Genomic DNA, 13,744 nt, shown 5'->3' with positions numbered 1-13,744 from the left:
TCGCTGTAATTTTAAAATCGTTAACCGGTTCATCCAAAGTTGATCACGGAATTCTGTTTTCTGGTGATTCTTGATAAATACTAACAAAGATATGTGTTATCAGAATGTCCGGCATAAATTATGTTAAAATGGTTAAAAATTGGTCCCACGTCTCTGCTTGTGTCGAACGCACTCGGCTGTGTATTCCTTATCGAACAAACCGTTCTGTGTCAATGGGGTGTTTGCAAGTGCCGCCTATTTTAAGTACTGCTGCAACGCTGAGTCTGTCACACAACGAATTTTTGTTGACATTTTTTGCTGAGCGTCATGAAGTCATCACCGCTTCATGATGAGTTGGTATGTATTAAAAAAATCCCGAAGACAACTTTCGTAAACATTTTACTCAATTGCTTCAAAAATTTCCGAAATTATATGTATTACATGCGTGTAATCAGATTTAAATTCATCCCTCCCTCGCCGGACTTTCGCTTTAAGTTTCGTTTCGTTTGACTTGATCATGCTTGGTATTATTTACTTGGTTAGTATCATACGATATCATATATAATTCAATGATAACAGTTGTTTCCAAATGTATCCTGAAAATATGATGAGGTATTTTGTCTTTGTGCCTTACATGAAATACTGACTTCCTGTGTCTGGCGTACTCACCCCCTCCCCCCTTTCCCACACACACTCAGAAAATATGCCAAACACATTCATTCCCTAAATAACCGTTCAATGACATGTGACCATATACATGTTTATTCGGTATGTGTGTTTGGCTTTTTTTCTCGTGTGCCCTTAAAAATAGCTCATCTTTAAATGACAATTGAGTTATTTTGTTGATTGCTTCAGTAATAGATATATTCTTTTGTATCAAAATTAGTTGCAACATGCTCGGTTATTTGTAAACATCCCTAGTAAGTTTTAAGTTCAAGTTTTGTGCACATGTATTTTTACCTCTAAAACAGTTTATTTTTTCTTCTATTTTATATAGCCATTAGCTATAATAGCGATGTATACCTGTAGCTTTAAGAACAATAGATAAACACCAACTTAACCTGAGCTTAGTGAAGCAGATACACGCAGGAACTATATGACAGTAATTCATAAGAGCAAAAAACAAACTAAAAACTTGATACCCATGATTTTACGATTAATTACCATCAATACAATATTTGAAAGATCATCGATCTAAAAGTAATATGTGATGAGTTCATATAATCAAAATGAATTTTTGAAAGATCAATATGTTGATGAAATGTTAACTGAGCAATTATTTAATTATAGATTAGATACTCCAAGAAAAAAAAATTGTTGACAGATGGAAATGTTCTTTTCTTGTTTTTACATTTTTTCTTACATTTTTTTTGCAGGAATCCTTTTAGTCGTCATTCTGTACCTAAAAAGAATGTAGTATCAAGGATTGTAAGTATAAAATATATCACATATATATACAAATGTATTATACAAAGATATTATGATTTTACTAAGTCATGAAAGGATAAAGTAAAACATTTTCTTGAATGCATATTACCAATTAAAATATACCAAGAATCTGTATGTAACTGTAATCATACCAATATTAATTCTGTACTCTGATTTAATGAATGTGTTTGCAGATTTTTGTCTGATATCATTTGTGCATGCCCAAGGCCAACAGGAGTAGTTGCAATTGTGAAGGAATCATTTCCCTTCTTTGAAACTTGTGTGTCTGAGTTATGAAGATGTCAGTCAGTTCAACATACTGCAAGATTTTGGGAGCAAGTGACTTAGTGTTCCAGTGTAATATGTGTATGAAAGAATAAATATTAAATCATTCTATCTGTAAAAATATTTTCATGTACCTGAATCTATTCATTAGATTTAGATGGGCACTGACAAGCCAATTCTGGGTTGTGAATGGAAGTTTAAAAACATTTTTTACATAGTCTAGTGAATTTTGATAACTTCTGTAGAGTTCTGAAATCTTGATCCAAAGTTATCCTTTTGATTATTTTAGAAATTTTTTATCCCATTTTGTAGGCTGAGAGAGAATTGGAGAAGGAGGTCAAGAAAGCAGAAAGGTAACTTTGTGATAGCTAATGTAATGTCTGTGTATTAGAAGAATGACACTGACAAATATACTGTTTCAAACACCTCTAGCTGTATTGATGAACTACTGAACCAACAAATTTTAATATCAAATTTTGAGTTAAGATAGCAAATAGTGTCATTGATTCATAAAATCTAGACACAAAGTAAAGCCTCTTTTTGAAGACATCAATAAATATCCATTTTCTGCTCATTGGTCGTTACAGAAAGATTAATGGTGGTCTGAGTTTTTGGTCTTAAATAATTTTCTTTTATTTTGGACAGAGTTTAAATGACATGTATACATGTACTGAGTCTGTATAAACATACAATTTGACATAAATAAAGAAAGATGTCAAATTGTTTTAATGGATGTACAATTTCTAGATACTGTTTACTAGGTAATGGATTTTTTCAGCCTATTTTTCAGTCTATGAACTAAATCTTTTGAAAACAGTAAGTTTAAAATCAAAATAACTCATGTATATATATTTTTTCAGACTAGAAGAAACAAGTAGGAAACTCTATAAAGACACGAAAAGATGGGTGGAGTCAAACCAAGGTTAGACATCAGCTGGAGAACTGTCATATATAATGATCATTTCTATGTAAATGAAGTGTGTATGAGGACAATGGGATTGGGAAAACATCAAGATTTTTTGTACTACAAAACAAATTGATATCTTAGAGAATAACACAGAACATCAGCATTGCTGCATTTGATGGTTTGATAGGTAACAACTCTATACTTTTGACAGTCTTTATTATGTGATGTAGGTGTGATATCCAGTGAACATAAGATAACACAGAACCTACTGGCCAGTCAGTTATGTCAGGCAGAGCCACAATTCTCTACCCAGATTGCTGACTGGGATCGCTCACTGGACAAACAGGAACTCTACATGAAAGAACTGGTATGTTTGTCTGATAATACACAAATTTATGTCCACTCTTCTGTAAGGTATATGTGGATATCCAATTATTTATGTTCTGGCTTTTATGTAGTACATCTTCTTACATATGATATAGGTTCTATGAAGTGGATGTTGTGTGAACTTTTTATTACTTGCTGCTGTTCATACTCAGAAAAATATTGTTTATGAAGGACATAAATCAAACCAATAGACTGGATGCATGCATTTTGGACCATAAATATATATAACTCAGCTAGAGAGTGATACAGGCCCATTGGGCCATTAAATATATATACCTGAGCTGGTGTGTAATGCAGGTCCTTTGGGCATTTAGATATATATACCAGCTAATGTATGATACAGACCCATCTGGCCATACAACATATGTACACAAGATAGTGTGTAATACAGGCCCATCTGGCCACTAGTTATATATACCAGTTGATGTGTGATATAGGCCCATTTGTGCATATATTATATGTACACAAGCAGGTAGTCCAAAGGTAAGTGATACTTGCTTATTATACCATTAAATATATACCTATCAGCAGGTGTGTGATACAGGCTCTTTATCCTGGCCCTTATTTATACTTTTACATCCACAGTCTTAGGAATGCTAAAAGTCCACTAATCCATAGGATGTGCATACACCAGCCGGGCAGTGATGCTTTCTGCTGGACTGTTTTGGTTATTTTACACTGTTGTAGAATATAAGTAAGATTCAGGGGAATCCCAAGTAACATTAAATCCTGCTTAAAAATCTCCAACTCCAGCTAAGAATTCTATTTCGAATATTGGCAATAATTGCATTGCTCAATTCATCCCAATTATCTTAGTTATGATAACTTCTTACTACAGAGCTCATCATTATCAGAACTTGTAAAGTGTTGAGGAACTTAAAAATAATTTTGGATTTGAGTTATCTTTATATAGTTTTTATCCAGTCTTTTAAACGCAAGATAATTAAGATGAAAGTTCATTTGCTTTTGAAACAATGTATTTTGACATTTTCTATTACAGAATACCACTGTCCAAAAAGTTGTTCTGGAGCCAATGAAAAAGTGAGTATTTTGTTTTAGTAAACTCCCTTGTATTGAGGTTATCTACAAGGCAGCCATTCAAGATTGAGAAGAAATTCAAGATTTCTGATGGGATGAAAAAAATTCTTAGCACCAATTAGTTTGTAAAGGACATAATTTTCAATTGCATTGTATGTGTACTTAAAATTTCTTCAGCTGTCGATGATGCTTTGACAATTTGTTGGTATGGTCTATAAATCTATCCCTTTTTTTATGTTGGTTAACACCAATGAAGTTGATAATACATAGGATATATTTGAAGAATCATCAACTAAGATATTTAAGATGTGAAAATTCTCATATCATCAGGTTACTTTTAATTATTTTCATAGTTAATTAGGATTTCTCTTAATTCTTTTTTATAGATTTAATAGTATATTTCCTAGTATACAAAGTGCAGTGAAGAAAAGGGAACAGAGTCTTCAGGTTTGTATTTAATGGTACTATAGAACTAACCAATATCTTAGATCAGAAACATGATTATTATGTAAGAGTCTTTTAGCTAACCTTGCCCAAAGGGATGAGTGAGCTTATGCCGTGACATAGCATTTGTAACCTGTTCATCATCTTTTCCATTTAAATGACTTCTTCTCAATAACCAGCAACCCAAATATCATGATATTTGGTTGATAGGTTACTGAGATAAAGCCTGACAAAGTTTGCAAAAAGAAATGACCCTGACCCATGTTTAATAATAACAGGGATCAAATGGTTTAAACCTTTAAATGACATCTTGTTGCTAACTAAAAGACGTAGGAGCATGATATTTGGGAGATAGGTTCCCAGGATGAAGCCTGACAAAATTTGTGTAAAGAAATGACCTTGACTCATATTCAAGATCACAAGGTCAAATTTGTTAAAACATTTGAACAATTTCTTCTCATAAACTAAAAGGCCTAGATGCATGATATTTGGGTTGGTATATATAGCTGGTGAGTTATGCAGGCCCTTTGGGCCTCTTGTTTTTCATTTCTTTCAATTGAAATTTTAGACAAATTGAAATAATAAATCAATTAAAACAACAATCATTAATTGGACTGACCAAAGAATTGTGTATCGAATAAATCCTTCGACAGACTCAAAAATATTTCCACCAAAATAATCTTACATGGTAATAATTAATGTAATCAACATCATTCTTTCCAATCAAAATATCAATGCAAGATTTTAGCTCATGATGTATACCACGTATGTTTTTAAAATCTTGAAAGGTTATGAGGGTATTATGTACCACAATAAACTTCGGTAGAGATTATGCTGTGCATTTCAATTTGTTTCAGGAGTATAATAGATGTCAAGCCAAGGTTGAAAAACATCAAAGTCGTGAAAGAACTGGACAAAATGTTGTCAAACTGGACGCAGTTAGTAACTTTTTAGAATTTTATTATTTTCCATTGAATTTGCCTGTGTGATTTCCTCGCTACTTTAACAATTTTGTCACTAGGTATATCCATTTCAATATGATTTTTCACATTCATAATTTTTAAAACCTTATTTGTATGTGTAATTAACAATACCAACCAACCTGTTTTTCAGTATAACCATTGAACATTTTCATATACCATTGCATTACATTTATTAATATCTACATATTAGGAGCAAGCTTTTTCTACTCTTGACAGTGATAGCTTTGCAAAGGGAGACAAACTAAGGATAGGTATCAGAGTCTTAAATTCACGATTTTTCAATTTCAGGTCCTTAGCAAGGTAGAGAGGATTGTTTCATTTTTAAAACTCATTGCTTTGCATTTGGAATGGTTTCATAGGTTCATTAAAAACTGAAGCTGTGATCTCCAAGTAATAGACATGAAAATCTGTGAATTGTGACAGGAATATTCCTGGAGATGGGCATGAGACTCTTGACACTAAAATTACCTTTCCAAAGTTCCGTTTTTGTTTTGATTGATGGATTGACACCACTTATCTGTGCAACACACTAAGTGATATTGTAAATGACCCATCACTGTTTCAGGATTTTCACTGAATACTGAAATTGTAGTATAGTATAATCAAAACACCACTACTTGTAGCTACTTTGGAGAGTGTGTTTATACATTTTAGATCCCAATATTTTGTAGTGTTAAACATGTAACATTTTTTATTAGGAAGAACTTATCACAGCTTCAGTTAAATGTTTTTGTTATTACCAAAATTGAGAGATTGAGCGGGCTGCAAATTGCATGTAAAATACTGTCTGTTTTGTATGTGCTTGGCATCTTCATCGATTTCTAAGTTACTCTTTATAATTCAAGATAGTTCCTGTCTTTCTAGATTGAATGTTTCTGATCAGAACTCTATAAAGTACTGATATTGACCAAGACAGTTTCTGTGAATATAGATTTAACATTTTCTGTCTTTACTCTGTAGAGTACTCACATTATTTCAGTAAGTCCCTATCTATTTGAATTTAACATTTTCTGTCTTTACTCTGTAGAGTACTCACATTATTTCAGTAAGTCCCTATCTATTTGAATTTAACATTTTCTGTCTTTACTCTGTAGAGTACTCACATTATTTCAGTAAGAATAAGTCCCTATCTATTTGAATTTAACATTTTCTGTCTTTAATCATTTCCTGTCTTTACTCTGTAGAGTACTCACATTATTTCAGTAAGTCCCTATCTATTTGAATTTAACATTTCTTGTTTTTCTGTAACATTTCCTGTCTTTACTCTGTAAGTAATTTAACATTTTCTGTCTTTACTCTGTAGAGTACTCACATTATTTCAGTAAGTCCCTATCTATTTGAATTTAACATTTTCTGTCTTTACTCTGTAGAGTACTCACATTATTTCAGCAAGTCCCTATCTATTTGAATTTAACATTTTCTGTCTTTACTCTGTAGAGTACTCACATTATTTCAGTAAGTCCCTATCTGAATTATTTTCTGTCTTTACTCTGTAGAGTACTCACATTATTTCAGTAAGTCCCTATCTATTTGAATTTAACATTTTCTGTCTTTACTCTGTAGAGTACTCACATTATTTCAGTAAGTCCCTATCTATTTGAATTTAACATTTTCTGTCTTTACTCTGTAGAGTACTCACATTATTTCAGTAAGTCCCTATCTATTTGAATTTAACATTTTCTGTCTTTACTCTGTAGAGTACTCACATTATTTCAGTAAGTCCCTATCTATTTGAATTTAACATTTCCTGTTCTTATTTCAGTAAGTCCCTATCTATTTGAATTTAACATTTCCTGTCTTTACTCTGTAGAGTACTCACATTATTTCAGTAAGTCCCTATCTATTTGAATTTAACATTTCCTGTCTTTACTCTGTAGAGTACTCACATTATTTCAGTAAGTCCCTATCTATTTGAATTTAACATTTCCTGTCTTTACTCTGTAGAGTACTCACATTATTTCAGTAAGTCCCTATCTATTTGAATTTAACATTTTCTGTCTTTACTCTGTAGAGTACTCACATTATTTCAGTAAGTCCCTATCTATTTGAATTTAACATTTTCTGTCTTTACTCTGTAGAGTACTCACATTATTTCAGTAAGTCCCTATCTATTTGAATTTAACATTTCCTGTCTTTACTCTGTAGAGTACTCACATTATTTCAGTAAGTCCCTATCTATTTGAATTTAACATTTCCTGTCTTTACTCTGTAGAGTACTCACATTATTTCAGTAAGTCCCTATCTATTTGAATTTAACATTTTCTGTCTTTACTCTGTAGAGTACTCACATTATTTCAGTAAGTCCCTATCTATTTGAATTTAACATTTCCTGTCTTTAATCTGTAAAGTACTCACAATTTTTCCAGTTAATTCCAATTATCTAACATTTTTTGTCTTTGCTCTTTTTTTCCCCATATATCTACTAATAACTCACTGATAATGAATTTCTGTTAAAATGACGGTAAACAAGGAACATGCTACAGAGAATATAATGCTGACAGATGTAAATGCTCCATGATATTTCTCAGAGCAATGTTTGTAAAAATTGACCATAATTAAAAATGGTGGAAGACTCCCAACTTTACATGTTCCTGTGTCCTGTTTTTCCAGCTAGAATGGTTTCTTGGTATTTCTTGTAGATTTCTGGGAAACTTATATTTTTTTTTTATTAACGGTTTCAATGCATTTCTTTTGCTTTGAAAACAATTTCCTAGTAGACAGTTTTTTGTTCATTTATGATATCATTTAGTCAATGATAGTGTAACAAGATGGTAAGCAGATCTTGGTAAACTGCAGCTCGCCAGTACTAAACAGGGACGAGAGGGGCTACAAACTCTCCCACATCTGTGACCAAGTGTTAAACAAAGTGTAGGCGAATTGGCTACAGCACATTATTACGATCTTGTGTATTTTTTGGGGTCTATAATCTGTTTACCATCTCGTTACACTATTTACTACCTAAGTGCATATTGGATTATAGTAAAGCCAAAACAGTTGGTTGATGCCTTACCATCTCCTTCATTACATACATCAGTGCTAGTACACCCTAATCTTCTACTGGTTGTGTTATAAGAACTTTTATTCTACTATCTTCTACACAAGTAACCATGGGAACTTCATACTTGGGATATGGTCCACCTTGTTGAGACAATGTTAGCCAACGACTACCAGTTGTGTATATTTCTATTATAGAGTAGGAAATCCCTTCGGGTTGCTAAGGATGAATTTGAGACACAGAACAGTGCCTTGACTGAGGATCTCCCCAAGATGATTGATGGTCGGATGGATTATTTTCAGCCAAGCTTAGAAGCCCTCATCAAATCTCAGGTATTATTCGTCATTAGCTGTGAGTTGATTATTAAGAAATGTCATTATCTGGCTAGTCCAATAGTGACTGATCTTCTATAGACTCCAAATTCAACCCCATTACTGACCTGTATGTCCTTAACTTATCTAAAATGGCATGTTCCTCTGACATGGCCATTGAAATACCAGTGTTATTTCAAATAAATTGTAATATTTAATTTACACTTCACATGTCCACCGAATTCAGTCACCAACTATGGTGGTTTTGGTTTCACTATGGTAAGATTCATCTCACTTTGGTTGAACCAGACCAATCATTTTGAAACATGACAGTGATGCAGTGATAGGTTGATGGTTATTGGTGTAGATTTCTGCATTGGATGGAACAGTCTGACTATAGTGAATACACTAGTCAATGATTGAATTCACATGACAATTATTTAAGTGCTATACTGAGGCATAGATAAGACACATTACATTATACATTGTGTACAGAGTTATTGCCCTTTGTTTACTTCCAATAGCAATACACTTATGTTGATATTTTGTCCAGCTTACAAGGTCAAACACAGAATTCTGGTTTTCAACAGAAAATGATCAAGGGCTTAACTCTAAACACATTGTTCATCTATAGCATTTCAATAATTGTTTAATGTCTGGAGGATTTCAGCTAGCTTAGCTCAATCTAACATTTAGATCCAGTAATTCTCAATATGTAAATGCAAATGTCAAGATGATTTTTGCCTATTCTCATTTGAAGTACAGAACATTTCTGATCATTGATTGTTTTTTTCAGGTGACTTACCATTCAGAAGTTTATCGTATGTGTACTGAACTGTCAGACCAGTTGCAGGGCAGTGAGAAAAGTACCAAGGACACAAGAGCCAGTAAGATCCAACAGAGCCTGGATAGTATAAAAGCCCTATCTATCACACTGGACTAGTGATACACAGATATATAACACTACACAAGTGACACACAGATATATAACACTACACAAGTGACACACAGATATATAACACTGCACAAGTGACACACAGATATATAACACTACACAAGTGATACACAGATATATAACACTACACAAGTAATACACAGATATATAACACTACACAAGTGATACACAGATATATAACACTACACAAGTGACACACAGATATATAACACTACACAAGTGACACACAGATATATAACACTACACAAGTGTTACACAGATATATAACACTACACAAGTGACACACAGATATATAACACTACACAAGTGACACACAGATATATAACACTGCACAAGTGACACACAGATATATAACACTACACAAGTGACACACAGATATATAACACTGCACAAGTGACACACAGATATATAACACTACACAAGTGACACACAGATATATAACACTGCACAAGTGACACAGATATATAACACTACACAAGTGACACACAGATATATAACACTACACAAGTGACACACAGATATATAACACTACACAAGTGACACACAGATATATACCACTACACAAGTGACACACAGATATATAACACTACACAAGTGTTACACAGATATATAACACTACACAAGTGACACACAGATATATAACACTACACAAGTGACACACAGATATATAACACTACACAAGTGACACACAGATATATAACACTACACAAGTGACACACAGATATATAACACTACACAAGTGACACACAGATATATAACACTACACAAGTGACACACAGATATATAACACTACACAAGTGACACACAGATATATAACACTACACAAGTGACACACAGATATATAACACTACACAAGTGACACACAGATATATAACACTACACAAGTGACACACAGATATATAACACTACACAAGTGACACACAGATATATAACACTACACAAGTGACACACAGATATAAGTACAGGGTAGAATTATAGAAATAAGAAAATCAAATATTAAACTGATTATGAATTAGATTTGCTGTAAATTTGCAATATATCTTAAATATGAAATATATGTTAGATATAATCAAGTTAAGAGAGGATGAGGGAGAGGCGGAATGAGAAAGTGACTGAGGGAAAAAGAAAGAGGGATGGAGAGAACACAAAGAGTTTATAAGTGTAGTGTATTGTATGCTAATCTTTTAATGATGATGTTAGTAGCATTATAAACATCTATATTATTAATATTAATATACTCGTATTATAGAAGGGTTTTTATGATCCCATGTTTGTTCTTATCCCAACGAGATTGTAGAACAGAACAGTAGCTCTGTTATGTAAATTAAAAACTGTACAAATCTGCTTATTTAAATAATGTGTGTCTTACAAAGCTGAGTGGAAGTTATACAAAAGATTAGAGTTTGTGTAAAGGAGGTAAATTGTTAAAGACTGAGAGAAGGTTGTAAATGTGCAACAATTAACCTTAGATTAAATGTAAGTTTGATGAGGAACAAGAGAAGTGAATGTTGATGTATTATCTAACTGTCGTTAAGATTTCTGTTTGTACAAAATCTACTGTGATCAGTGTTGCTGAGACCATTCCAATACCTATAGGGCTGCCATGTTTCTTGATACACATCACTGATACATGTCTCTATTGTATACACATATCTGATACCAGTATTTGTTAAATACACATCTGATACCTGTATCAACTCTGATACTTGTATCTGTTGTATACACATTTCTGATACCTGTATCTGGTAAATACACACATCTGATACATGTATCTGGTAAATACACATATCTGATACCTGTATCTGTTGGAAACACACAACTGATACCTGTATCTGTTGGATACACACCACTGATACCTGTATCAGTAGGATACACACCACTGATACCTGTACTTGTTGGATACACACAACTGATACCTGTATCTGTTGGATACACACCACTAATACCTGTATCTGTTGGGATACACACCACTGATACCTGTACTTGTTGGATACACACCATTGATACCTGTATCTGTTGGATACACACCACTGATACCTGTATCAGTAGTATACACACCACTGATACCTGTATTTGTTGAATACACACCACTGATACCTGTATCAGTAGGATACACACCACTGATACCTGTACTTGTTGGATACACACCACTGATACCTGTACTTGTTGGATACACACCATTGATACCTGTATCTGTTGGATACACACCACTGATACCTGTTCTTGTTGAATACACACCATTGATACCTGTATCTGTTGGATACACACCACTGATACCTGTATCTGTTGGATACACACCACTGATACCTGTATCAGTAAGATACACACCACTGATACCTGTATCTGTTGGATACACACCACTGATACCTGTATCTGTTGGATACACACCACTGATACCTGTATCTGTTGGGATACACATCACTGATACCTGTATCTATTTCTGCACCTGACTGATACATGTGTCTAATGGGGACACATCACCAATACCTGTATCTGTTGGATACACACCACTTATACCTGTATCTGTTGGATACACACCACTGATACCTGTATCTGTTCTATATCTGTTGGATACACACCACTGATACCTGTATCTGTTGGGATTCATGCCACTGATACCTGTATCTGTTGGGATACACACCTCTTATACCTGTATCTGTTGGGATACACACCACTGATACATGTATCTGTTGGGATACACATTGCTGATACCTGTATCTGTTGGATACACACCACTGATACCTGTATCTGTTGGGATACACACTACTGATACCTGTATCTGTTGGATACACACCACTGATACCTGTATCTGTTAGATACACATCACTGATACCTGTATCTGTTGGGATACACATTGCTGATGTTATTTGTGACTTCTGTTGAAGTGATCTTTAATAATCCATTTCTTTATTTAATCAGCTCAATAGTTTTGTATGTTTTCTTTGTTTTTCAGTATCAGTGTGACATAATCTACAAATTCTTGTCTGGTGAAATGGTGCTGATCATTTCTGTATTGTAAACTTTTCAGAATTTGCAAGAGACACCATTTTTTTCCATCATATAAATACTCTAGGTTACATAGGTTGCATAACAGTAATTAAGGGTCATTTGGTTTTAAGTAAAGATCAAAGCATGTCACCCTTATATGGTTGTAATAATTTAGATTGTAATATCAGTTTTTGTATGAAATGTCTTTCTTACACTATTGAGTTTTGTATGTGATAAAATTATTTACATTTAGTTTATATTGTGTATTGAGCTTCCTGCAAATAACTTGTAATGATGTAAATATAGCATTATTCAGGTTTTATATAAAGCCTATGTTGATAAAAATTCAAATAAAAGATGCTGAAGCTTCAAGTGAAACATATACCTCAGTATCGGGGAATGTGAGCGTCTTGGTTTTAACTTGTCAGTTGGTCCATCTTGAGGTAGTTTCTTGGCAATTGTCTCTTAAAAATGAAAGTTAGACTCATTGTAGTTATTGAGAAGTGTGAATATCAAATAATTTTAAACATTTTTGTATTAGTTTTAGGAGAAAAAACTTATCTGCTTTTTTGGTTTGATGTAATGAGTGTTTGTTCCTATTTGTTTGATGTGCCAAGAGCACCTATACCTGGTTTTCATGCTATTTACAACTATATTTTTATGTCTTGAAATTAATACAATATATATAAAGTACTGCTAATAAAGTAAAGGTAAAACAAACTAGACAATTTTTTTTCTGATTTTCAGATAATCACATGACTTTTCCATCTGCCCTTTGTTCAGGGTCTATTGTCTCACACTTTTGTTTTGCTATTTCTTCAGAAGTACTAACTCATCGTTCTCAAATTTTATGTACTGGGACTCCTTCTTAATTGGTCTAATTCAGAACCCTTCGGAATGCCAGAGAGAGCTGGTCTGTCTATAAACAGACAACATTTGAAGGAGCTTGACCACTTTCAGCTGTGCTATTGCTGAAGACTTTTTCCATGCAAGATGGTAAGAGAGTATCTGATGAATAGAAATCTGGATTCAAATTGGTCTGTG

General features: G+C 33.3%; 1 protein-coding gene across 2 annotated transcripts; it reads left to right on the top strand.

The window, feature by feature from the left end:
• The first annotated feature begins 295 nt into the window (after positions 1–295).
• Positions 296–13,420, top strand: LOC132556174 (bridging integrator 3-like). Of its 2 annotated transcripts, none has more exons than XM_060220564.1 (10): positions 296–336; positions 1,356–1,407; positions 2,005–2,045; positions 2,553–2,614; positions 2,830–2,966; positions 3,987–4,027; positions 4,411–4,471; positions 5,326–5,406; positions 8,644–8,778; positions 9,554–13,420. In XM_060220564.1, exons 1-10 carry the CDS (start codon positions 326–328, stop codon positions 9,698–9,700), a joined length of 768 nt encoding a protein of 255 aa, XP_060076547.1. In that variant the 5' UTR covers positions 296–325; the 3' UTR covers positions 9,701–13,420. The 2 variants fall into 2 exon arrangements, with proteins under 2 accessions (XP_060076547.1, XP_060076546.1); XM_060220563.1 differs by lacking the exon at positions 296–336 and adding an exon at positions 556–591.
• The last annotated feature ends 324 nt before the right edge of the window (positions 13,421–13,744 follow it).

This window comes from Ylistrum balloti, unplaced genomic scaffold (assembly GCF_031769215.1).
Source record: "Ylistrum balloti isolate Yb309-2 unplaced genomic scaffold, AGI_CSIRO_Ybal_v1 Utg370554, whole genome shotgun sequence".
Taxonomy (NCBI): domain Eukaryota; kingdom Metazoa; phylum Mollusca; class Bivalvia; order Pectinida; family Pectinidae; genus Ylistrum; species Ylistrum balloti.
Note: the sequence above shows the minus strand (reverse complement) of the source record. Positions and strands in the feature narration are given on the sequence as shown.

Excerpts from the sequence above, each read along its gene's own strand:
- LOC132556174 (XM_060220563.1), top strand. The coding sequence starts at position 569 with ATGTATCCTGAAAATATGATGAG. Across the intron at positions 592-1,355 it reads TATCCTGAAAATATGATGAG|GAATCCTTTTAGTCGTCATT; the intron begins GTATTTTGTCTT and ends TTTTTTTTGCAG. Across the intron at positions 2,615-2,829 it reads ATGGGTGGAGTCAAACCAAG|GTGTGATATCCAGTGAACAT; the intron begins GTTAGACATCAG and ends TATGTGATGTAG.